The sequence below is a fragment of the Aulonocara sp. 'chitande type north' Nkhata Bay genome, linkage group LG5, assembly GCF_057382095.1.
Source record: "Aulonocara sp. 'chitande type north' Nkhata Bay isolate Kocher_YH1m ecotype deep benthic linkage group LG5, A_spYH_male_GT1.1, whole genome shotgun sequence".
Classification (NCBI taxonomy): domain Eukaryota; kingdom Metazoa; phylum Chordata; class Actinopteri; order Cichliformes; family Cichlidae; genus Aulonocara; species Aulonocara sp. 'chitande type north' Nkhata Bay.
The window spans coordinates 24690801-24717151 of record NC_141348.1 but is presented as its reverse complement, the minus strand read 5'-3'; the positions used below and the strand labels follow the sequence as shown (position 1 = coordinate 24717151).

At 39.4% G+C, this 26351-nt stretch overlaps 2 protein-coding genes across 5 annotated transcripts; one reads left to right on the top strand and one right to left on the bottom strand.

Moving 5' to 3' along the window:
• Window positions 1-1207: 1207 nt before the first annotated feature.
• srsf3b (serine and arginine rich splicing factor 3b) lies at window positions 1208-7785 on the bottom strand. Of its 4 annotated transcripts, none has more exons than XM_086292381.1 (6): window positions 7627-7785; window positions 6890-7100; window positions 6302-6442; window positions 4266-4304; window positions 3695-3781; window positions 1208-1932 (listed from the first exon to the last, which is right to left on the bottom strand). In XM_086292381.1, the coding sequence occupies exons 2-6, from the start codon at window positions 7090-7092 to the stop codon at window positions 1905-1907; spliced, it is 498 nt and encodes a 165-aa protein (XP_086148507.1). In that variant the 5' UTR covers window positions 7093-7100; window positions 7627-7785; the 3' UTR covers window positions 1208-1904. The 4 variants fall into 4 exon arrangements, with proteins under 4 accessions (XP_086148507.1, XP_086148508.1, XP_086148506.1 ...); XM_086292382.1 differs by lacking the exon at window positions 7627-7785 and adding an exon at window positions 7268-7481; XM_086292380.1 differs by lacking the exons at window positions 6890-7100; window positions 7627-7785 and adding an exon at window positions 5246-5693 and having other exon boundaries at window positions 6302-6440.
• A 1268-nt stretch (window positions 7786-9053) lies between these two features.
• LOC147330659 (S-adenosylhomocysteine hydrolase-like protein 1) lies at window positions 9054-24868 on the top strand. The gene is made up of 17 exons (XM_086292376.1): window positions 9054-9571; window positions 12588-12699; window positions 12983-13126; window positions 15118-15218; window positions 15559-15661; window positions 16499-16593; window positions 16954-17060; window positions 17146-17262; window positions 19549-19612; window positions 19752-19840; window positions 20094-20164; window positions 20545-20639; window positions 20794-20892; window positions 21166-21234; window positions 21565-21643; window positions 21808-21928; window positions 22078-24868. Exons 1-17 carry the CDS (start codon window positions 9392-9394, stop codon window positions 22082-22084), a joined length of 1653 nt encoding a protein of 550 aa, XP_086148502.1. The 5' UTR covers window positions 9054-9391; the 3' UTR covers window positions 22085-24868.
• Window positions 24869-26351: the final 1483 nt, after the last annotated feature.

Here is a 26351-nt window from a genome sequence, read left to right as displayed (position 1 = left end):
TCAAGAGGGCACGCAGCATCCTACGGGACTGCACACACCCAGGACACCGGGTGTTTAAGCTGCTGCCGTCTGGCAGGAGGTTCAGGCTGCTGAGGACAAATAGACTCAAGGACAGCTTTTACAACAGAGCAATACCCTGATCAATGCAAACAGCTGACCTGACTGGCTACCTACCTGGACTTTTTTAGGGGGGGGGGGGGGGGGGGGGTAACAACGGTAAAAACAGTAACAATAATAATATTTATATTTATAACAAGGTGCAGTAATAATTAATGTGCAATACAAATACACTTATTCTTTTTTTAAAATAAGTTAATATACTGTGTTGTGTTGTTTGTGTTGCGCTGTGATGTGTCATATCGTGTCGTGTTATATGTAGTGCCGACGTAGGACAGTTTTCCAATTTCATTGTACTACTGTACTATGTATGACTGTGCAATGACTGTAAAGAGTTATCTTATCTTATATATCTTCTCTTTCACCCGATTATAATTAACTTCATATAACAATGCAAGGTCTTTGTCAGCAGGATCCCCAAGTACTCCATTGAGATTGATGTCATCCGAATCTATATCTTGCTACCAATTGTCTTGAGGGGTTAAAAAAAGAACGTCAAGCTTTGAGTTTTTTGAATGTTTAGTCTGTAACAGGACAGTCTGCCATATTCTTCCAGTATTTCCATAAGCAGAGGGATTCCCTCTTCCGGGTTTCCTAGCGCTATGTCTGCATACAAGCAAATTTTATTTTCCACGTTCCCCGTTGTAACCCCCTCCAATCGAGTCTCTTCCCTGAGGCATTGAGCACTCTCGCTGAATCCTATCAAAAATGACCCCTGACACTCATCTCCACCTGCTCCACCCTTCCTGGACTCTGTTGCTCTGAATATTTGACCCAAGGTGTTTAAACTCATTTTACCTTCATTGCACTGCTTATAATGAAGAGAGTTGCTTGAGATTTATATTAAATGCAAAAAAGTAATACTTGCGAATGAAAATAAAGCTATGAAAGCTATTTAAAAAGAGTGAAGCCTCATTTACAAAGCAGCTAGGGTTAAATAAAGGCACATCTTTAATTCAGCTGAAACAATGCTCTGGGCTTCTTCACACATCAAGAGCACCCTCTGGTGGGGGTTAAATGCTCAGAGTACATTGGTACTTTATTAATCTTAGGAAAGGTGTGAGGAAAAAAATACAAAAAAACCCCCAACTTTTTTTTAAAACCAACCAGTATTTTTAATTGAGACAATTTCACATAGTATCAAACAAAAGAAAAAAAATGAAAAACTTCACAGACAAAAATCTGACCTCTGCTCCTTGTAGTTATTTTGATTCACTGGACAGATTTGCATTTGAAAAGGCTGCCTTTTTTTTTTTTTTAAATAAACAAAAACAGCCAACCACTAACAGATGGAAAACTTCATTATGAAGAGTGTAGCTAGAAAAAAAATAGTTGGCTTACAAACAAACAAAAAGGGATTTATCCCATCTTTTTCTTTTTTTTAAAAAATGCTGACATTTACACAGTGAAAAATGACGGACTACTCACACGATGTCTAACTACACAGAACATTCTTCAAGAAAACAAAAGCTCAGAGATTAACTGGTGAACTGGAATGCTGGGTGGCACTACTGTTTCAGGACCAGCAAGACAGACATGGCACAGGTGAGCTATTATACCTGTACACGCCCAGTCACTGTATTTGAAAGTCACCACAACAGGAAAAAGGGAGGGACACTAAAATGCTTGATTGTTGTTGTTTTCTTTAAAAAAAAAAGGAAAAAAAAAAAAAAAAAAAAAAAAAAAGAAGACAAAAGTGACCTCACGGTCATGATGAGTCCATCATATGAAACGGTAAAGCCCGTAAAACCGTTCATCTTCAGCTCCCTTTACACCTGGCAGACCTCTTATCTTCTGCCATTAGACCTGGAGCGGCTGTGAGGGAGAACAAGTCAAAAAATAAACACATTTCAGCTCATTTTTGCATTAAAGCGCCCTTCACCAATCACAAACAATCAAATTGGGTTTTAAATGCACCTGAAATGTGTTTGTGCTGCGTATAACATCACACCCACAGGATGCCAGATTCATTAATCGTGTGACCAACAGCAGCAGACTGATGTCACACATACTCACACACTCAGCTGAGTGGTTATTGATCGGTTTACTCTGAGGCGGATACTCTGGGTTAGAGCTGGGCGATTGAACGATAACGATATGTATTGCGAAATAACCTTTTCTCGATAGAAAAATTAAACTATTGCGATAGACCTCACCGCTCTTGACCTCTTAAAAACAAAAAACAAAAAAAAACAACAGCCAATCCAAATTAAGTAGTGCAGAGCCGAACCAATCACAGCCGGAGCGTCACTTCACGTGACCTGTTACGTACAGCACAAGTGCCAAGCCGCACATGTGTATTTGTTTTGGGAAGCAGCCAGCCGCTTTGCCGCCCGGGGAACGGAGGAAATGAGTGTGCCGACTAGAAGGTTACCGAAGAGAAAACAGATGATGGTTCCAATGCCGGAGAGATTGTCGAACGGAAGAGCCATAGAAGTTCCATAGTGTGAAGGTATTTCGGCTATTTCAAGTCTCACAAAAAGAGTAGCGCGCACTATAAATTGTGCCGAAAGCAAGTCTGGAAATGCAATAAACCGGTGCATGCTCAATCTCTGACTGGAAGCTCTAATTCGTCATTCGGCTTTTGTCAGACTAAAGTAAATGTTAAAACTGTTTGAAAAGCTCAGCTATACAACAAGGAGAGATTGAGAATTTCCTTTTAGTTCTCAGTTTATTTGATATTGACAAAAGTTAGTCAGTTTTGTCTGTTCTTCTGTAAAACAAACTAAGATTTATTTTTAGAATTAATATTTTGTTTCTAAGTGGAATTGACAATTTAGTCTGTTTCGTTTGTTCTATTTTGAAACTTAAACGCTTTAGCGGCTGCCTTTTGTGTAGTTTGCAATATTTGCCTTTATTTATCTGAAAAAGTTTCATGTTCCTTAAGTACATCTACCCTCTTGAACTTATTATGGGAAATAAATATTTAAATCAAAACAAGCTGCTGATTATTTCACATTTTACTTGTGAGCAACGGCACATTTAAATCTTACAAATATAGTTATTTGGCTTATATCGTGATAGATATCGTTATCGCCTGAAATGAAAAAAAAAAAAAAAAAACATATCGCGATATGAAAAAATCTCATATCGCCCAGCTCTACTCTGGGTCATACATCTCTTTACTTTCAGCAGAGAAACAGGTGCTGCCACCAAACACCCTATGATAACCCTCTTTTTTTAAATTTCAAAGCCTACTTCAACTAACTGGATAAAACAGATATCAACAAACCGGCAACACCCCCAAGTTTTGGGCAACCATTTAGTCACCAAGAATAGCAATAAGTCGTGGTTTTTTTTTTTAAGAAGGTGGCTGTCCTGTTTTTTTACTGGTGGGATGGAGACATTTGCTTGCTCTGGATTAAGAGGCAGCCTTGACAGGAGTATCCGGTGTTGGATGGCTTTTCAGTCGAGCTGACTTTATCTCAGTTTGTCAGCTATGAACCAACACTGTCACTGTAAATTAATATCCCAATATTTTATTTAAATAAATAATGTTTGTCTATTTGATGAGTCGCTAACAACCCTACTTTAATGGACTGAAATAATCTTCACACAGTTCAAGGTGTACAAGTACCTTCTTGATCGAGAGAAGGATCTCGAAGGTTTGTGGTTCCTGTCCCGGGAGAGGGACCTCTCTCTCCTCCTGTCTCTGGAGAAAGACCTGAAGAAGAAAAACATCCCATTATAAAAATTTTATAACTTTTTTATAACTTTTTTTTTTTTTTAAAACAAAAACAGTTTAACCAAAAGTTAGATATATTTAAAAAGATGGTGGTTTGCTTTCAAATTACATTTAATTTAGTGTAAAGATGCACGTAAACAAGGTCTGAAATCTGTAAACATGAATATATTAAGTGTGCATATGTACACACTCAGTTTTCACTTAGTGTAAGCCGACTCCACTTTGCCTTCCACATCATATCAATTAGCGCAGAGCTTACACTGCATCATCACAGAAACAGCAACAAAGGTTCAAACAGGCTGTAAAGTTAAACAAGCACCTCTGCAAAAAACATTTCAGCTTCCACGCAGGTCAGGTTTAGCGCAACACTTCTGCATCACATTTGTATGCTACAAATAAAACACATGCATACACAATGCTGAAATTATAGAGTTAATCTCATGCAGCGTGAAAGATGACTTGCCTGCTACGGCTGCGGCTGAAGCTCCTCCTGCGTGGGGATCTGCGCAGGGAAAATACAAACGTGTTAAGGACGAAGACAGATAGATTGATCACTGTGTAGAGCTCCACATTATTTACTCCTTTTCTTACACGGGGCTCCCTCAGCACAGCCCTTTGGCTATTTCAAGAACTCAAAATGGAAGTAAACGACTTGCATGTTTTTCCAAGGAAAACAAAGACTTCAACCAGAAAACAGAAGTCACTGGCAGTGGACCCAGCACATAAAGATGGCAGGTGCAGAGGAAACCACCTCTCACCTTTCCCACAGTAACACATGCACCTTTCAATAAAGTCCAATTATATTTCAGTCTAACTTTGAAATGCAGATTAGGATTCGTCCCGTGATTCATAAGCAGTAGATTCAGAGCTCCGAGGCATGAAACCCCAGCAGGATTTTCATCTTAAGGTAGTTTGATATCGTACTGTGGATCGGCTCTGATGTGGGGAATCAAAAACCCAGCACACCATTTGGGCCACCATCTGTATGAATTCAGTCCACTGCACTTTAAGGGAAAAATGTACAGAAATGGAAATTGGTACCAAAATTTATTTTTCACAGGGAATAAGCCTCGTGAAACAGCCAGGCTAAGATCTCAAACCGGGAACACACACACACACACACACACACAAAGATCTGATATTCATAGGGGGTGTTTAAGGAAAGTTTTGATGTGACTTCATAATTCTGCTCAGAGCCCCAAGACATACCAGATGATTATCTATCATCGAAATCTCTGGAAACATGACGTTCCAGATATTTGATGTTGGTCCATCCCCCTTTGAAACAAGGACTACAGAAATGGTGGACGACAAAATGACAAACTTATGATTAAAATAATAATAATTTAAAAAAAAAAAAAAAGAACAACCCTTTTAAACCAGCTGTCTCTTCACTTTTAAAACTGTAATCAGCAGTGTACTGAATGAAGCAGGAAAACTTACTAGTATTTTTGGTTTTCAACAAGCTAGAAATGACGAAAGGGAGGCAGACTGTCGGCCGGGTGGGTAGAATTGGCTGAATAGGACTGGCCAGATGCTGCAAGGTGATTAGGTGGCAGGCAGATGGGGGCTGGCTGTGGCTTTTTTCCTGCTTTAATTGGTTAGCCGAAGGCTGCTGCTGGTAGGTTGTAGACATTTGGGAACGTAATACGCTGATTGGTCGGGAATGTGAGGTGGCCGCTGCCGTTTGGGTTAAGGTTGAAGGAGGAGGAGGTTGAGAACGGCATGCTGAGGAACCAATGGGCTGGTGCAACCTGACGACTGGCCATGCCTGGGTCATGTGACAGCACCAGCCAAGCTGATTGCGGCCCGATGATCAGCAGTCACATGATGCTGAAAGAGGACTAGTTGATTGACTCAGAGGGTGGTGAGAAGAGGCATGGTGGTGGCTCTGCAACGGGTTCATTCTTATTAATATAGATGAAAAATAAAAAGCATCCTCAAACAAAAAGAAAAAAAATTGCATCACATTTGGCACTTTTATTCCCCCCAAAATGTATACTTATACTTAGCCTATACTTTTACTGACTGCCTAAATCTGTTTCCCCACACCCATTTTTGCCTTTTTAAAACAGTTAAAATGAGACTGCACAAAAATGTGCGTTTCAGAGGAAGCATTTGTGCCTTAAGTATAACCTAGGTCTTGCAGACCACACTTTAGATGCCTCAGAAACAGAAAGGCAGCCCTCTCTATATTCTGAAATAATGCCCCTTTTCCACTACATGATGGTGAATGACTATCTGTGTGGCTCCTTCCATAAAATGACCATTAATGTCAATGAAGATGAATCTGCAAGTCTTAGGCATTGCAACACCCACAAATATATAATCACCAGAAAAGGTCACAAACACTAGAAATACCTACACTGGAAACCCAAATGCAATTAAAGGGAACTGTACTGTGGGCAAGAAAGTTGAACCGGTAAGTGACCAAGCAAGAATAAAGTGCAGAATAGATTGGTTATCGTGTCTACTGGCCAACAACAACATGTAGGTCACCTGCGTCTGGGTGGTGGGCTACGCCGCCTGTAGTCGTCTCGGTCTCTAGGACGCCTGCTCCATGAAGGGGGAGCGCCTCGAGTGCGGCTACGCTTCTCGCCAGTAGATAACTCCACACGCACCCGACAGCCACACAAAGTCCTGCAAAAGAAAAAAAAACAAAAAACAAAAACAAACAAACACATGAATAGAAAGTATTTTTCCTCGTTTTTCCAATAAAATGACTTACTTAGCACACTTCAGTGGGCTGAATATATCATTTGAATGTCTAAATGTAGTCTAAACGTCTGCTAATGTAACAGATGTGATGACCAATAACATGTTATCATTGTTAAAAGTGTGACTGCATGAGAGGAACTCTCCTTTCTGCAGAATGGGAGCAATGTCAGGAACTTGGAGGAAAGAGTAGTGCCGATCCAATAGCAATACCTTCATTTAAGTAGACTACTCATGTGGATGCAGCGTTTTCAGTAGGAGAAACGTTTCATCATCTTCCACTGAAAACGCCATGTGCAGATAAACAGAATCCACTTTCCTGACCTGGATGATTGAGCATGCATAAACTGATTTGCATAGGTTGCCACCTACCTTCCATCAAGCTCCCGCACGGCATCAGTTGCATCTCTGGGATCTTCGAACTCTACAAAGGCGAAGCCTGGGGGGTTCCTGGCCACCCAAACACTCCGGAGAGGACCATAGTAGCCAAATGCTCTTTCTAACTCTGTCTTGTTTCCATTGTTGCCGAGATTTCCAACGTAGACCTTGCAGTCAAGGGGACAGTCACGATGCATGACTGTATCTGAAAAGTGAGCAGAATAATATTAATGTTTTAGCTCTAAGACAAAGACTGGTAAATGGCCTGTATTTGTATAGCGCTTTACTTAGTCCCTATGGACCCCAAAGCGCTTTACACTACATACACTACAAAGACTGGTCACACTCTCTCTCACTTAGCCATTTACTCACAAACGAATTGAGAGCTTGGCCTACTTCCTGCGCTGGATTTGCAGGTTATGCTAACGGAAACTTAAAAAACAAACAAACAAAAACAGACAGCCAGACGAAGCGAATCCCAAATGCCTTAGTTAACTCGTTTGCTTTATATCTCCAACTATATTGTTGCATATTCGACGCTGCATTGTGTTTCGAGGCTAATAGCTTATTTACAGGGAGCTAAAATGGCTGCCGCCTACCGAGGCCTACTCAGCGGTAGCAGCACTCTGCTAGCAGCCGCAGAAATTTGTACTATACATTCACATATGTGAAGTAAACTCACAACAGGTCGTTTTGCAAACATATAACAACGCAATACATTGAAACGCTACCGTTTTAGGTGTAAATATCAGCTCAGATTATCGATTGTGATCCGGCTAAATTGTGCCTTTTCGTCTTCGGTGGAAAATGGCGTGACGTCAGTGGATTAACAGGATGCCACTTTCGAGAGGGCGGGTTTAATGTCGCCTCCTTCCTTTGCCCCCCCTCCCGAACAACAGTTGTCCAAGTTTTGGCTGCCTTTTCACTCTATCCAGTCCTTGTACATGACCTTCAGAGGAATGTTTTGTTTACAGTGTGAATACATTTACCAGAGCTCAAGGAAAAATTATGATACTAACGAGTTACATAGCATAGTTAAATTGATGTAAAGTATTTCTTCAAATGATATTAAGAGAAATAGAGATATTTGAACTAATAAAGGTATAAATAAATTGTACTCTGTACAATAAAGCATTTTAGGACTCTTCTCTCGGTTGCTCCCTTAGGGGTCTCCGCCACAGTGGTCATCTGGTCATCTGTCTCCATTTCACCCTATCCCTGGCCTCCAGCCCTCATCATGCCCTACTTCACTACATCCATGAATCTTATCTGTGGTCTTTCTCTTTTTCTACTGCGTTGCACCTTCATCTTCAACACCCCTTGTAAAATATATTCACTAACCCACCTATCCCACGTCCAATCCATCTCAGCCTTGCTTCTCTAACTTTGTGTCCAAACCTCTTCCACCAGCTCCCTACCCTCACTAGTGATTACAATGTTGTCTACAAACATTATAGTCCACATAGACTCCTGTCTGACCTAATCTGTTAGCTTGTCCATCACCCCTCCAAACAAGAAAGGACTACATTGCCGATCCTCTGATGTAATCACCCACCCACCTTAAACCCATCCTTCACTCCTACCATATTATTACTGAGATACTAATGTACAAATGTAATGCATACTTGAAAACATTTTTTTCTGTTTTTGAAAAGAGTAAGTTGTGGCTAATAAGATAACTTCATTCGCAGTATCACAGAAAAGAAGTGGAAAAATAATAAATAAAACGTGTTATGGTTGTATTTTCTTGGCAAGATTTTTCTAAGTTTTTTCTGCCAGTGGTTTTCCAAAATAATAGCTTGATCCACGTATAACTGATACACGTCCAATTTCCTGAGTACAAAGGCTGCTTTACTCCCTGCCAAAACAAATGAGTACACACTGTGTTTATTTACAGTGTGGAATTGGGACAGACTTCCTGCTTAGACTACGACTAAAATGTGGGGGAAACTGTAACTGTAAAGTTAAAGTTACATACGTCCGCCATATCTCACAAAACCGAAAGTACTATACTATAACGGGATCTAATATGTCAAATTTGGCCAAAAGGGCAATATATATATACATTAAAATATAAATTAAAGGACGTGTTCATCGTTCGTTACGTGCTATCCCAGTTACCCTGAACGTAGCTTAACACGCGAGCCGCCCACTCAGTCTGTTAGTAACCGCCCACAAAGTTGGTCAGCCAGGTGACAGGAGAGCCAGCCGGGAAACAGCACGGACCACGTCCCGCCTGCGTTAGGAAGTCGACTACGTAACGATTCACAACCAAATCAAAGTCGACTAGCCAAAACCACCTGCTTAAATCCTGCGTTTATTGCCTGCTTTCACGTGCTCGCAATCTGACAGCCTCTTATCCGCCAGCAGTTGCGACGTAACCAGCTAGCAGTTCGAGGACACCCATAACATAACGCTAGCCTCTGACGTTAGAGAAGACTCAACGGTTGGTTGTTGTATTTCTGTCCGGGTAAAGATAGATAAGCCAGCAGCGAGATGTCCGAACCGGTCGGAGAGGCGAAGCTGGAGGTGAAGCAAGCGAGCAAAGAGGTGAAGGAGAGCGAGAACGTAGCGGAAAAATATTCAGCCATGACCGTGAGCAAAAACAGCGAAATAACCATGGGAGAGCTGTCGACTGTCTTCAGCGCTGTGCCCACTCACAAACCGGTTAAAAAGGTAAGTCTGTACCAGGTGTAAGCATAACGGCACCGAGGAGGACCCTTGGATAATAAAACAAACCTCCAAGGCTCTTTTTAGCGCGATAACAGCACTTTATAGGTGCTGTATCTTCTTTGTCAGACTTAACCTTCTTTTTGCAACGTGAATACATTTTACTAGAGCTCAAAGACTTCTGATTTTAAGAAAATATATTTGGTACTAATGAGTTATATGTCACAGGGGGTTAGGTATTTGTGCACCAATAACAGTCCACACACATTGCTATTGCGTGTGACAAGAGAATTAAAAAGTTGTTTAAACCCACATTAAGTAATTAAAGAGTCACACGTCAAGTCCAAAGAAACTTAAGCATTTTCTGCATGTGTATAATGGCTCACATCTCTATTAATAACTATAAAACTTTATAATTGTGCATTTTTATTCACATATTACAAATCCCAAATTTACTACAGTTTCAGCACACTTTCAGCAGCGGCTTCTGACCTGAAATTGCGAAACAAAAGAACCACTTTTTCCTTGTAAAACTTGCAAAAAGTTATTTGACACACTCCAGGAACAAGGAAGAGCTGCGCCTTTCACTTTTGAGGCTGAATGGACAGTGTTTGCACACTCCATATAAGTTACACTGAAGTGGACAAATCACAATGCACAATGCAACAGTTTTTGCATTTGGAAAGCATATAGCTCGACATGGGGCTCGGAGTCTGTCAAATGCAAGAGTCAGCATGCTCAGCCAAGAACATATTAGGCAGACGTTCCTGTTATACTTGACTGTTTCACATCCTCATACTGTTTTAGGGAGGATCTTTACACTGAAGCATCACTAGCTTGCAAACAGGAGCCAAACATTTGACCCTAAGTTTTTGTATTGTTGAATTCAAAATAGTTGTGCTCAGCTGATATCAAGAAGAATTGGGAAATGTGAACATAAAGGACACTTATCAGCATGTCCTCTATGACAGCACAGTTGAGATTACTGACCTTTTATTTTAAATGTAATGCTTATGTATTCTTACATATTTAGTGTAAGACATTTAAGTTTCAAGCTTACTAATTATTTACAGTTGGAATTGGAGGGATAATGGTTAAGTCTGGGCTTCCTGGAGTTCTGATATCAGAAAGACTGTAATCTCTTTGACAGGCATTTAAAATAAAGCAACAAGTGTGATTAAATCACAGATGGCAAAGAAGAGTATTGTAACACACTTGGGGGGGAAAAAAAGCACACACAAAAAGAAGTTTTAAGTTTTCCTTAAAATATTGCCAAATGGTATGTGCTCAGATTCATTTTTTAAATATCTAGCCCTTACTTCACCTTTAACTTTAGGTTCCATGTGGGGAATATACAGACGGATGTGTCTTCCTCCCACTACATAAAACATGACTACAAAAAAAAAGGTTTCATTTCCTCTGAAATACATTTTGTTTATCAAATGGCCGGAAATAATAGGAACATGCACAGAGTCCTGATTAAATATAGTAATACAGACTCAATACGTACTCAATCATTCTGGTAACCCCCCCCAACAGCTCACATAAAACAGTATGTTTCATTCAGTTGGGCCTTGGGACCCTGAAACCTACACCACCCTACTGAACTATGTGGTGTTTTTCACCTAAATCACAAGAAGACTGCTCCTCATTGTCTTCTGTTACCATGGTGTTTAGCAGGTATGTGGATGGGGCACCTCAAGTCAAGATAATTAATTGGAATGATGAGAATATTTCATTTACAGTTGTTCTATTCATGTTTTATTTATATAGCGCCAAATCACAAAACATTTGCCTCAAGGTGCGTTTATATCGTAAGGTTAAGACTCAACAATCAGACGACCCCTTGAGAGCTAGCACTTGGCAACTGTGGGAAGAAAAACAAATGGCAAACTGTGGAAGTAAAGCACAGATTAATTGTTATGCATGTATATAATTTATTGTCTAGGGTGATCTTTAAATCTGATACTTGGATACTTGGGTCTGATACTCCAACACATTCCAGAAACTGCTGAGGTGGGGCAATCTCCCTGTCCTCTGTTTGCATTGGAGCACCTTGAGAGTGGAAAATCCCTGTCAACATACGTTTTCTTGTTGCTGCAAAAAAAATAAAAAATAAATAAAGCCAAAAATACCCCAAACTGTCCAGGCATGAAGTTAGTTACCGGTACACACAACAAAGATACCAGTCCGGTTTCTTCATCTCGCAGAATTGTGTACCGTTTGCTTTAAAGGGACAAGGTTAAACCCTTATCGTGCAGAGAAATATTTTATTGGAGGCCAAACCCCCCCCCCCAAGATGAGAGCCTGCAGCACACACAGGGAGTAGGACTGTTTCATAGTTCTGAAAAGTAATCAGTAGGTACAATTCAGGCTTGCACTCATTTCACGTCAGTTGCTTAAATACCACAACAATGTGAGCAAAATGTCACGTTTGGCTTAACACACTGCGCTGGAACCAGAGCTGGAGAGCTTTGTTTATGTTTTAAAAGGTCATATAAGGTGATTTATTTTTTTATTTTTTCCTGCCATGTGTACGCCCCTGCAGGGGATCAAATAACACGACAGGGAATTTTTCGACGTCAGAAAAGCCGAGAGTCGATAGTAACAATCGTTACACAAGCACGAGTCAGATGGGGTCATCGAAATCAAAATATGGCTTGAGCAGCTTAATTTTGGAACATCAGTCTTGATGATGCAGTGTCTGCTGGGCTATAGCCAGACATCCATTTTTGGTAATAAACTGAAATGAGCTCACAAATTTGAGGGGGATTTTTATATTGCCAGTAATTTTCTTGGATTCTGCTCCATTCAAATCTATTAAAGTCATTATACTATACAAGAAAGACAAAAACAGCTCTACTCTGGCTCCTGAAGGACTGTAAGAAATTAACATTTAGCTGAGCCACAAGAAAATTATCACAAGACATTAAACTGCTTGTCTGTGTGTGTGTGTGTGTGTGGCTTACATTGTCTGCCCTCTTTTTTTTTTTTTTCTTTTTTTTTTTTTTCCTTTTTTTAGCAAATCCAGTTTGTGGAGGACAAGCAGGAGTTCAGCAGGTTCCCCACCAAGGCAGGCCGTCGCTCCCTGTCCCGCTCCATCTCCCAGTCCTCCACAGACAGCTACAGCTCTGGTAAGAAGGAGCCAGAATCACGTGTGTGTCATTTGTGATGTAGATGCAAAAGATTTTACACTGTGTTGTATTTACTAAGCTGTACAGTGTGGAAAGGGAGATAATGAGAGGAGTCTGTTAGGCCATTTGATGACATCAATATTCGTACATTTCTTTGTTATAGGTTTTGTGGTAATGCTTCTTTTTGTCATCCTCATCTCATTTTGACCTTCAGCAAAAATGTTTGCTTAACTTCCTGAATCTTGAGTTTGGTTGGTGTTAATAATAAAACCCTGTTTTACAGCTGCATCATATACGGATAGCTCTGATGATGAGACCTCGCCACGGGACAAAACTCAGGTCAACAGCAAGGGCAGCAGTGACTTCTGTGTCAAGAACATCAAGCAGGCTGAATTTGGCAGGCGGGAGATTGAGATCGCAGAGCAAGGTCAGCACGAGGAGCGTGAAGTGATCTCAGCATTTCATTTAAGCAACAGCTACTAAATTTACAAGTGTTGTGGAGGAAAACAAAACAGGAATCAAAGGTTAATGTTTAAGTAGCAATGAATAACACTGTCGCCTAAAAATAAATCCCCTTACACAACTGAAGTGTGACATTTCAAGGGTATAATATTTCACCCTGAACATAAGGTTATTTGAAGTTATTTAGTAATGTGAGTAACTTTCTCAGTCTGTCGCTGCTGTAAGTGATATTAATTTGTTTGTAAAAAGGAAAGTAGTTGTCATGATATCACATCTCAAAAGATGTTAAGATCTCTAGCACATAGGGCTGTTCGATATAACAATATATATCGGATGACAATATAAAAACATCTATAGTTTCATTTTACCCCATCATTTGTTTCGTGGTGTCGCAAAATAAACTGTTTACGGCAATATATTTTCATCGTTTTGATGGTCACTGTAGTGGCTATATTCAATTCTTAAAGTTCTCTCTTTCTCTTATATTTTATATAACCACACTACTGACGGACAAGCGCCTGTTTTTATGCGTTGTCGTTATCAACAGCAACAGTAACAGCATCGCGTGTCCGCTTGTTTATGTTCCACATAAAGCTTTCACAATAAAGCTCAAGATCCTGTTGAGACTTTCCAAAATAAACTGAATCACGTGAAAGAGCAGATTATTTACAGATGACAATTAAAAAATGAGCCGCCAGGTGCTAAAAAAATAAACCTTAGGCTCAAACGTTAGAACAGGCAACCCGCAGCGCGCTGTGTAATAAATACAAAGAAAATGGCGGCCGTTACAACTTATGTCTAAAAATGTATAGTTTCATGCATCGGTTAAAACACTCGACTCTGGGTAAAGGACGCGCAGCTGGAAACACTTCACGCAAGTCGAGCTGCCCGAGATTCACAGAATTTACAGATAATTTGAAATTTTTGTGATTTATATCGTTATCGGACGATAGAATTCTTATATCGGGATATGAGATTTTGGTCATATCGCACAGCCCTACTAGCACATTGTCCATTCTTTCTTGCTTTGGATCAAAGAACTTGTGGTCAAAGGAGCTTGCAAAGAAAAGCGTCTGGACTTCTATAGAAGTCCAGACGCTTTTCTTTGCAAGCTCCTGTGACTACGATGACCTGGATGACTGAGAACCTTCACAGACACAAAGAACTTGTGCTTTAATAAGATGAGCCACATGGTTTTAATCATGTCTGGATATGATACAGAATAAAATCTTGTTAGTCTTATCATACAAGATTTAAGTATCTGTGCAGATAAGTGTTTGATGCTGAGAAGCAGGCCTTATTAATGTGCCAGTTACGAATGTAACAACAATATTTTATAATCGTAATTTAAAACAAAAAAATTCATGATACATTTATAGTTCACACTTAAGATCTTTACTAAATTTATCAATCAGTATTCATCTGTTTATAATTTTCAGACAATAAAACATTAACATGATTCCTGCCTGTAGTATTTCCTATAACATGAAAAAAAAGAGAAGGAAAATCTGGACATGATTCATAAACAGACTGCATTATTCAGCAACACTAACATTTGGAACCTAAAGCAGCATTTTAAAGGTCTGTTTGCTGGCAAAACGTCACTGAAGCAGATTGTTCGGTGCTGCTGCTATTGCTGCTGCTGTTATTTAAGCCCTGGTCACACAGGCCTAGAGGCTTGCTTTATTTAAGAAATATAAAACACAAACAACAATAACACTACATATTTCCATCCAAGACAGAAAAGTAAAACCTGTATATTTCAAATAGTCCCTTTATCCATCTTTCAAAAAATAGCCAGTAGCTCTGTATAAAAATAACTGCCTTTAACGGTTAACGGTTTAGTTTTATTCTGTAACGCTTGCTAAAAGAAAAGGATGTATTTTTTTTTCTACTGCATCGTCTGCGTTGCAGTGTTTCCCACTGACTATTTTCATTATGTAATCTTGTTTTCAGATATGTCGGCACTGATCTCACTCAGGAAGAGAGCACAGAGTGAGAAACCGTTGGCAGGTGCCAAGATTGTGGGCTGCACTCACATCACTGCCCAGACTGCAGTAAGATTCATCTCTGACATCGAGCTTCAACGCCTGAGCAAAGACCGCACTGTGATTGTGTCTGTTCGTCATATAGGACTTTAAATCACTATTTAACTGCTTCTTACTTCACACAAGCTCGTGCTTCCTCTTATTATTATTATTATTTTTAATTAAATGAGTAAAAAGAAAATCTATTGTATTTCAATTAAAATGTATGTAGCTGGCTGTGTTCATGGGCTGTCAACAGCCAGATGATCCCAAAGAGTTAAAGATGATGTATGTAGACGTGGGTCATGGTAAATTCATGTGTTATATAACAATAAAATACACTTATTGTGACTGTACTGTATGTTTTCAGGTGCTGATTGAGACTCTGGTTGCTCTCGGAGCTCAGTGCCGCTGGACCGCATGCAACATATACTCCACACAGAATGAAGTGGCTGCTGCCCTGTCAGAGACAGGTAAGCAGCAGAGATGGTGAAGAAGCTCATAGACCACGTTGAGTCTTCTAGGCGAGCTTGATTGCAAACAACATTGTGATAACAGCAGAACACAGCATCAGATAAGGCTTCTTTTTAATCTTTAATGAGCAAAGGTTTGTTCTGTTGTGCGAGCGTCTCGTGGCTTTTAAAACCAAGGTTACGGTTTGTAAATGTTAAACTCATGACAGTTCATCCCTGCAGACTTAATGGGAACACATAACTCTGTCCATGTAGTGAATTAGCAGCACTCTTTATGCCCTTTATCTGCGGTTGCTATGTGATGGTCAAAGTGTGCATTAAATCTTCAGAGTAGACTCGTCATGATCGGGAAGGCTGGGGGAGTCTCAGTGATCCTGCATTTTTATTTTTATTTTTTACAGGGTGTCTAGTGCTCAGTTAATTATTGCTGTACGTACTGTACTGAGCTGTTCATTAAACTGAAGGGCACATAGAGAGTACAAATGTCTGCCACTATTAAACTGGTCTTAAACTTGCTTTTACACCCAGTAATCATATTGGTATCATCTGTTTGGAGTATGACACATTTCATTTGAACAAATACTATGTCATGAAAAATCTTTGGTTTCCACTGGGATGAGTGAGATATTACATCTATAATACCAGTTATCAAGCGAAGAGGTGAATTTGACTGTATTCACTGTCTTTATTTAAGACTTTATGTATGCTTTCATGCAGTTTATCCAGTTTCTGCTCTGTGAAATGAACGAGACAACGTAATTGCTCATCAACATTGAAGTGGTTTCTTGATATGACGTACTGCTACTGAGATATTATCGCCCATCTGCTATGTTTCAGGTGTGGCTGTGTTTGCCTGGAAGGGGGAGTCTGAAGATGACTTCTGGTGGTGTATTGACCGCTGTATCAACACTGAGGGCTGGCAACCTAATATGGTTGGTGGAAAACATTTTTGCCAGGTGTAATATGTGAATGATGTGCACAAACAGCAATGTTGAAAAGCCCCAAATAACACCAGAAGAAGAACCCGTTCATTAATAACAGTCTGTAAATATTTAATTACTGAAGAGAAGATGAGAAACGCCACGCTCTGTTTATAAGATGTAGCAGATGTAGCCATTCTTGTATTTTGCTTGTTTACATTATTGTATTTTGCACAACTCTGTTGCTTGTGAAGCTCGCACACAAGAATTTCACTCACATGTACTGTACCAATGTACCTGCACATGTGATGTGACAATAAAAGTGATTTGATTTGATAAGAAGATGACGAATCTTTTCCTCCTGCTTATTAGATCCTGGATGATGGGGGAGACTTGACACACTGGATGTATAAGAAATACCCCAACGTATTCAAGAAGATCAGGGGCATTGTGGAGGAGAGTGTCACTGGGGTTCACAGGTAATTTATTTTTGTATATGTGGATATTTGCTTTCTTGACACATTTAGTTGCAAGCCAACATGTTTCCATCATGTTTCTGTCTAGGTTGTATCAGCTGTCTAAAGCTGGAAAACTGTGCGTGCCTGCGATGAATGTAAATGACTCTGTGACAAAGCAGAAGTTTGATAACCTGTACTGCTGCAGAGAGTCCATCTTGGATGGGTGAGTAAGCTCGGGTTTTAAATGTTTTGCTCATGTATAAACAATATTACAGTTTGTTTGTTGGATAACTTAAATAACATGGTTTAAGGGGGGAGGGGAAGGGGGAATCCAGTAATTTTAGTAACTTTTCTAGAAGTGATAAAGGAGAACAGCTTATCAACTTATTTAAAACCTTTAGATATATGTGCTTTTCTTTATACAAATCCATCTCTATGTACACTTGTACTTTATATTTGAATCAATGTAATATAAAGATCAGAGGGAGCTAAGCAAGGTAATTTTGTGTTGTGTTATCATTTGTCTACAAGTGGGAAAATCTGGCAGAACAGGCCCTTTATGGTCTGCTTTTCATCTCAGCATCATGTTAGTGGGGGCAAACACAATGTGCTTAAATCTCTGGATGATGGTCGATTTGGACTGTGGGTAATTCTTTTGGCTTTTGGGTCAGCTTTTCACAGGAGTGAAGAGAGTGAGGAATAAAATGGAGAAAATCTTTTTGTTCAGCTGCATCACTTGTGTTGCAAAAGGGTCTCGTGACCACGTTGTAAAGAAAAATAAGCATATATCACAGCATTATGAATAATGCTGTGATATATGCTTATTTTTCTGATTGTTATTAATGAATTAATAACAATCATAATTGATGTTACTGGAGGACGGACAGCCTCATATGCTGCTATCACAAAGAATGTTGCTGTTAAAGATCTAAACTTGATTTTTAAAGAGATGTTACCCTTGTAAAAACTTGTCTAGTGTGAACATTGCAGACTCTGCAGTCTCTGAAACAGCCTGACAGCACAGTTACATTTATAACCCTACTGTTATTTGGCAGCATAAAAGGTCTAGTGTTCTTTAACAGTGTGTGCACATTTCTGCATGGGAACAGTGCTTGCTGTGCTTTTCTTTGCTTACTGCCGAAAATTTATTGCTGTTCCTCTGGATTAATTATCAGCAGGTACAATGTTGTCTAGTAGCAGGTGTTCCATTATGAAATACTAATGATATTTCCTCGGTTAGTGACCAGGGCTAACTGAGAAAATTGGCTTCCACATTACTGTGTTAATTTAATTTGAAGTGGGCTTGTATTGGAAGCAGGTCTTATTTTCTAATACCCTCTATTTGACAGGTGTAATTTGTCATATTTTTGGTGCCTTGCCTAATCAGCTTGTTTCCTTTATTAAAGTTATTGCACTATAATGAATATTGTGGAGAACAGCGAGCCACTTCTGATAAGGATTGGTGAAGTGGCTGGAGTTTCTCTGCAGACATCATGAGGGGCTCACTTTTCATGCCTGCATCTCTGCCGAGGGATTGTTCTTAACCCAGAAACCCACTGCACTCCTGCTGTCACAGCTTATTTAGTCTAATATGAATGACTAACCGAATTATATAAATATAATGGGACCAACATGGTAACTTGCTATAAATGACTGTGTGTAGGATGTTTTTATTGCATGCATTTAACATGATACATGTTATTACATGAATGTTGGCATTATCAAACCTTTTTAAGGAAACTGATAACTGATGATATTCTGCACAGAAACCATAAATACATAATTAAAATAGCTCCGTAGGACACATCTGTAAATCTTTTTAAGTCTTAATACTACTTTTGGTCTAACTCGTCGAACAGTCCATTTCCTACTGCTTATTGGAGTCGTGGGGGCAGCAATATAAGCACAGATAATCCCAGAACTCCTCACCTACGAGGCACCCAGGAAGGATCCTGATCAGATTCCTGGACTACCTTAAATTGCTGCTTTCAATGTTGGTTAATAGTGGCTCTATTCCACGTCACATCCTGTCCCATCCTGTCTCTAAGGCTGAACCCAATTATCCTACGAAAGAGGCTCAGTTCTGACGCTAGTATCAATCTCATTGAACACTACCCAGAGCTTGTGACCATGTGTTCAGGGTAGGAATGAGGATCGACCTGCTTTCACACTCATTTCTGTCTTTAGCACAGCAGACCGGGACATTGTCAGCATCATCGAACACATAGAGTCAATCAGTCAGTCAAACTCCCAGATTCATGAGAGACTTAAACTGCTCCATTTGGGGCAACAAAAATTCCCCGGACAACATGGCTCTTAGGATCACTAGAGCGCACAGACTCCAGTGTGACAATGTGGAAATTTGGGATATATTACAGGGACTTCTGATACAAGCAGTGCCAAATAACATTTTACTGTGTGCCATAATTTTGCAAACACCATTACAGATTGGCAGTTTTGTTTTCCAATTCTACAAAATGTGCTAATTTTGTGTCTTAAACGTCTGTAGTTTGAAGAGAACCACAGATGTCATGTTCGGAGGCAAACAGGTGGTCGTATGTGGTTACGGCGAGGTGAGTTGTTTCCTTTCAGTTTATCATTCTGCAGTAATCATAATCGCATTGTTGTGAAAATGTGTGAGACATTTTAAACATGCCCTTTAAACTCTTTTCTGTAGTTTGCCATTCATGAATTATTATTTTGTCTTTTCAGGTTGGAAAAGGTTGTTGTGCTGCTCTGAAAGCATTGGGAGCCATTGTCTATGTGACAGAGATTGATCCCATCTGTGCCCTGCAGGCCTGGTGAGGAAAACATGATGAATGTATCGAGCGATATTAACAGGAAAAAGCTGCAGAGATAAAACCGAGCTGTCCAGAAAACTGTTCGTGTTAATTATCTGACAAAGATATGAAAAACTAATGATCAGCTTTAACTCAAATGCACTACACACCCAATCAACAATTGATTTGCTTGTCAGTAAAAAGATTTTCCAGCCTGTCACTGTCCAGGCCTGAGCTGAATTCAGAATCTCTTCCTTCTTTTGTGTATAAATAGCATGGACGGATTCCGAGTGGTCAAGCTTAATGAAGTCATTCGCCAAGTAGATGTCATCATCACATGCACTGGTAACTACATTTAATACACTGACATTTTTATAGCTTTTTAGGGGGCAGGGATAGCTCAGTAGGTAGAGTGGTGGCCCCATGATCGGAAGGTCGGGGATTCGATTCCCCTGAACAGCTACCCTGAGGTACCCCTGAGCAAGGTACCATCCCTACACACTGTTCCCCGGGCGCCCAATGGCTGCCCACTGCTTCACTGAGTGAATGGGTTAAATGCAGAGAGGAATTTCCCCACGGGGATCAATAAAGTACACTTTCTTTCTTTCTTTAATATAACATAAGAAGTTTTAAGTTCATGGAGTTTTCCACTGCTTCTTAGGGCTCCAGAGCGTTTATTTCTCCTGTAATAGATGAGGATGGTATATGTTTGTGCCTTTCTGTAGGAAATAAGAATGTGGTGACCAGGGACCAGCTGGACAGAATGAAAAATGGATCCATTGTCTGCAACATGGGACATTCCAACACTGAGATTGATGTGGTAAAATAGTGCTTTAAAGTATGATGGTAGAATTTAAAATTTAATACCACGATTATAACCAGCAGGAACAAACATATAAGTAAAGATCAAATAAATATTCTGTCATTTTAAATTATCACAAAACGAGGTTTACTTGTGTTCTCGTCTCAACTAGGCAAGTCTACGGACCCCCGAGCTGACCTGGGAGAGAGTCCGCTCTCAGGTGGATCATGTCATCTGGCCCGATGGCAAGAGAATTATCCTCCTGGCTGAGGTGACTGCCTGTGTCTGTGTGCCTTCGCTTATGCATTTGTGTCAGTTATAGCTACACAACATTAAACTGCGTTACAGCTATGCACGTGTGATCTCAGGTTGATAGCATCCTTGTTAATAAACAGTGTTGATCCAGTCCGATCCATTCTCCTCTTTAATGTGCTGTCATATCAAATCACTTTCAGCTTATGCTAGACTGTAACAATTGTGCTGTAGACCTTTGATTAAATTACTTTTTAAAGCCTGCGATAACGTGTTGTTTTTTGTCCAATAGGGACGTCTCCTGAACCTCAGCTGTTCCACTGTCCCTACCTTTGTGTTGTCCATCACAGCCACCACTCAGGTAACATGTAAATGGATGTTGACAGCAGCTGAAGCTAGGCCATATTTGCTGTTGATGTCTGGTGCAGATAGCAGAGTACATAGGAATCGGTGTGGTTTTTTTGTTGTTGTTTTTTCCATTTTCTGTAATTAGATGGCCGTCCTCGGAAATAAGCTCATTTGCTGACCCTGATATGTTATAATACACAGGACACTCAACATCTTCACGTTGTTTCTGTTCATAGATGCGCTCTGTCATTATAATCAGCAGTTCATAATTTAATCCTGCGCTATTCATTAAATTCATAATGTGCAATAAAATTTCAGCAGTGTTATTGATGTTTGTTTTCAGGCTCTGGCACTCATCGAGCTGTACAACGCTCCAGAGGGACGTTACAAGCAAGACGTTTACTTGCTTCCCAAAAAGATGGGTAAGGATTTAAATACTTAACCACTGCCTGTATTATTTACATGTTGAAAGCCTACAGGCATTATTTATGGACGCCTGCAAGAATGGAGTGCATGAACTGACAGATTCACATCTTCTGTGTGTGCGCCCATTTCTTTCTTATTAAAGGATGTCTTTGTTTTTCAGATGAATATGTTGCGAGTCTGCATCTGGCCACGTTTGATGCCCACCTGACAGAGCTTAGTGACGAGCAGGCAAAATACCTGGGTCTGAATAAGAACGGCCCTTTTAAACCCAATTACTACAGGTACACTTTTACACATTTTAAAATGGGGAAATATTTTGAAACTTATATTAACTTATTGTTATTGCACTAGGTTGTTTGCCAACACATAAACAATTTTTAAGAATTGTGTTGCATTCACATTATCTTTTTTTTGTTGTTGTTATTCACAGGTATTAGTCTGTCTCACCTGAGAACAACAGCATGTGGATGGTTCCTGATTAGTACCCGACCTCCAGGCAAAAAAAAAAAAGATTTGTGTATTGTATTTTTTACCCTTCATGGGACACATAGCTCTTTTACTCGTATTTTAGTGACTGTAGAAAGTTTTGCTGCTTTACCAATGGCACCCAAGCTGGCTATGAAAAGTGAAGTGTATGCACTCAGCTCATGTGAGATAACACATGCAAAAAAAAAAGAAAATATGATTTTTTTTATTTTTTTTAATTGCATGTGTTTCCATTCTGGAAGCTGTTGAGTATATCAGCATATTGTGCCAAATGACTGTGAGAGGAGGGTTGTGGTTGTTCAAAAATATTAGTTGTTAAACATGTTAAACCCACACGGAGCACTATTTTTGTATAATCATTCCCTCCATGTACTGCAAAGCAGTCACTTAAAATGCCAAACCCAGGAATCTCAGGAGCTTACTGTGCTTTTTATGCACTTTTAGCTCCTTGTTTTGGAATTTTCATCAATATTGTGCTTAAAACTGTTTGCAGTCTTTTCCTTAAAAACAGACAAGCCAACAATTGCAAAAAAAAAAAGTGACGTGATTTAAACTCCTGGTTGTTGTTGTTGTTGTTGTTGTTGTTGTTGTTTTTTTTAATTTCTTCTCTCAGGAGTAGGTGGACCAAATCTGAGTTGAAAGGCCAGTCGATATGAGACTTAATGTTACTTTTAAACTAGCCAATGATTTGGCATTAATCGGATGTCAAATCAGTTTTTCCTGTGTATCTGCTGAGTAGGCAATCGTTTGCTTACAGATGAGCCATAATAACCTGATGAGCTGACTGTAAATCAAAGTTTTGTTCCTCTGAGTATTTTTACTGTCCAGTGGTCAGAAATTGCTCTGTGCTGCTTTAAACATTTCTTCCTGCTTTGATATTAAAGCACTTAATCACCTTATACGTTCCATACACAAGATGCACTCCTGTTGTAGTATCCTCACAATTAGTGCTAACCTTGACTGGGTATAACAGAAACATAAGCGCTTGTTGAGCATAGCAAATGTAAGAGCTTGCCTTTTTTTTTTTTTTTTTTTTTTTCTTGAAAAAGAATTTGTCCATTTATGAGGTTTTGGTGTCTGGTGAGAGTTATATCTGTACCTCAGGGCATTCAAATATCTCTAATTATTTGTAAATATATGTCAATGCATCTGCACTATCTAATCTTAGTATTCATGTGTAATCTGTTGGTTTGAATTGAATATTTACAGCACCTCTGTAAATTAGAGGGATATAATCGTGTCTGTGATCCGTGTCATTTGTCAGGTTTAGCTGTTGAGAGTAAATTGAAATTGGCGGCTATGTAAAGCTAGCTGAGCATTGTTACATACAACACATTTATACTGTACATACAGCAGCGTCTGATGAGCTGCTCTCATAATGCTGTGTCTTGTTAGATTTGTCTCAGGACTCTGTTAAAGAATGCTAACAACGGAGAAGTAACTGTCATTTCCTAAATGCTCTGGGACTAGACACGGATGAGCTTTGTTGTATTAGCTTTACCTCCCGTTATCTTGTGGTATTGTAGTTATTCTAATCCAACACAGTATGTGTGTTTCCAGAAGATTATGATCATTTTAAAGGCTTACGCACTGTGAGGCGTAAACGCTTGTGAGGCTTGTTAAATGCAAAGTCACATTTTACTCTGTTATATTCACATGTGATATTTTTTTTAAACAGTGGGCACTTTGGATGACTGAGTTGAGCAACTCATTTTATGTCTAAACTAGGTATTACACAGATAGTTGTATCTTGTTGAACTTCAACACATTTCAACTTTACAGTTGACAGCACCGCTGTTCCTCTCAAGTGTTTGACACCTTGTTACCATTTTAAAATAACACGCCACATGACTGAGGATCCTGTTTCATCACCGCACTAAGCTTAAACCTGAATTTATAGAAACTGCGTAATTCATTTGTGCAGTAATTTTCAATTTGAAATGAACAGGTTGCCCCCCCCCCCCCCCCCCCCCCCCAGTTACGCCTGTTGTTTATTGAATAGTAGCCTACAGTGTGCTACTGCTAAGTGCTTTTCATCTTTGCACTAACAGCTTTAAGGGCATTACAACCATGGTTACTGATCAGTTGACAGTGCCTTGTAACTCAGTAATTTATATTCACATGGACCATCTGTGCGTTTTTCTTTTTATCCATGTTATTGCCCGTCGCAGTTATTACCCTGCAATATACAGTTATAGCTATGCAGCAAAGAATCCTCAGCCTTTCTTCTGTAAAAATCAGTGTTTCACAAATTCCATAAAAGGTATGCTAATAATTACTGTAAACAGTTTGAATAAGCAGCATTTTACATTCTGATATTTACCTTTTACATTTATTGTGATGTTTTTTTTTTTTTTTTTACCTTCTCTATGTTAGTTCTTGTAATAATGGCACATTTACTTTCATAATGGCACTCGGAAAATGCTTCGCTTTATAACTAATAGTGACAGTCACTTTAACCTAGTTGTTCCTCTGTTATAGAGACAAATGAATGTTATACTACTGGCACAAACAGCTTGACTTTTGTTAAATTGAAGTTAATCAGTATACCACTGTGATTTGGAAGCTGTACATTGTTACATTTGAATACAAGGTTGTCTACATTATATAGTACCTATAATGTTTGCTTATTTTTCAACTTTGTTTCTAGTTTGTTTTCATAATGTCAACTGAATCCAGCTTGTTAAATTTCTCTTCACTTTCTCCTTTAATAAACTCCAGTTTAAATTTGAAAATGGCTCAGAAACATCATTTTCCTGCAGACAGACAATAAGCTTTACACAATTTGATTCCATTTAATTTATATAGCACCAAATCAAAACAACAGTTGTCTCAAGGTGCTTTATATTGTAAGGTAATGACCCTACAAAGAAAATAGAAAACACCAAAAATCCTATGGCCGCCTAGGAGCAAGCACTTTGGTGACAGTGGGAAGGAAAACTCCCTTTTAATAGGAAGAAACCTCCAGTAGAACCAGGCTTAGGGAGGGGTGACCATCTGCTGCAACTGTTTGGGGCCAACAACAAGGGGAGGAAGACGGGACAAAAACATGCTGTGGAGAGCCAGAAATTAATACTAACTAATAATTAAATGCAGAGAAGCATATAAACACATAGTGAGTGTTTATTCACTTACTAAGGCCACAGGCAAAAATATGTGGGTAACTGTGACAGCGAGTCAAATGGAACAATAATTTTTTTGTGTTCATTTCACTCAGCATAATCTTTTTTGGGCATATGTATAACTGGGGTGACTATGCCAGGTGGGAGAGCAGGTCATTTCTAATTGCAAGGTTGGTCCAGCCTGCATACCAAACATCCCTGAGCAAGATACTAAGCCCAAGTTACTTCTGATGCATCCATTAAAGTATAAACGTGTGTGCATGTTGGACAGGAAGCACTTACCTAGAAAGAGCATAGGGAAAAAAGTGCTTGTATGAATGGGTGAACTAGTTATGTAAAGTGCTGAATAAACGCAGAATAAGAACTAGTCCATTTACCATTGAAAAATAATGTAATTATGATGGTTAGAGTTGTGATTAGAAATTTACATCTACTCATGGGCATGAATGACGCAGCAATTTGGGGCTTTTAATGATATCCTGTGAACAAGCCTATGATTGTAGAGAATACATCTTTAATGGCTTTACAAAAACTGGTAGCACAAGCTTGGGATTTTCTCTAATCCACACAGGGTCAAAATATTATCGTCCCTTAGTAAGTTGCACTTCGACCAGACGCTTTCGGCAGATATAAACAAGCTTCTGACATAATTCTGGCTGAATATTTTACCACTCTTGGCAGAAATGTAGACTTCATTTAAATTGGTTGGTTTCCTAGCTCTTAAGTTAGCAAGAGCCAGGAAACAGGATTGAGCTCGGGGCTTTGGGAAGTCCCTTCTAGAAGCTATCCCCCCCCAGTTTAAATAAATAATTTAAAACAAAAAAATTACCATCACATGCATGCACCGTGATAAGTGAATGCAAACATCTGACCACAACTTCATCCATAATTTACAATAAATGCGAATTCTATATTTTCTTTAATTATAACTGTTTTGGAGGATTTTAAACATCTTTAGATGTTTATCCATCACGTAGAAGAGAAGTTTCTGAGTAGTCCCGCATTAATTCTACAGTAGCTACGGCAGATCCTAAATACAGAAGCGGAGCTGTGAACTTTCTTCATCCTGAATGAGTCCTGCAGCAGATGTCAGGCT

Bases quoted from the DNA above. Each gene is read 5' to 3' on its own strand.
- srsf3b (XM_086292380.1), bottom strand. From the start codon at position 5,582: ATGACCCAGGCATGGCCAGTCGTCAGGTTGCACCAGCCCATTGGTTCC. The intron at 4,305-5,245 runs GTAAGTTTTCCT...TTCCCTGCGCAG, and splicing joins GTTGAAAACCAAAAATACTA to ATCCCCACGCAGGAGGAGCT. The intron at 3,782-4,265 runs GCAAGTCATCTT...TTTCTTCTTCAG, and splicing joins TTCAGCCGCAGCCGTAGCAG to GTCTTTCTCCAGAGACAGGA.
- LOC147330659 (XM_086292376.1), top strand. From the start codon at position 9,392: ATGTCCGAACCGGTCGGAGAGGCGAAGCTGGAGGTGAAGCAAGCGAGC. The intron at 15,662-16,498 runs GTAAGCAGCAGA...GCTATGTTTCAG, and splicing joins TGCTGCCCTGTCAGAGACAG to GTGTGGCTGTGTTTGCCTGG. The intron at 19,613-19,751 runs GTGAGTTGTTTC...TTGTCTTTTCAG, and splicing joins TCGTATGTGGTTACGGCGAG to GTTGGAAAAGGTTGTTGTGC.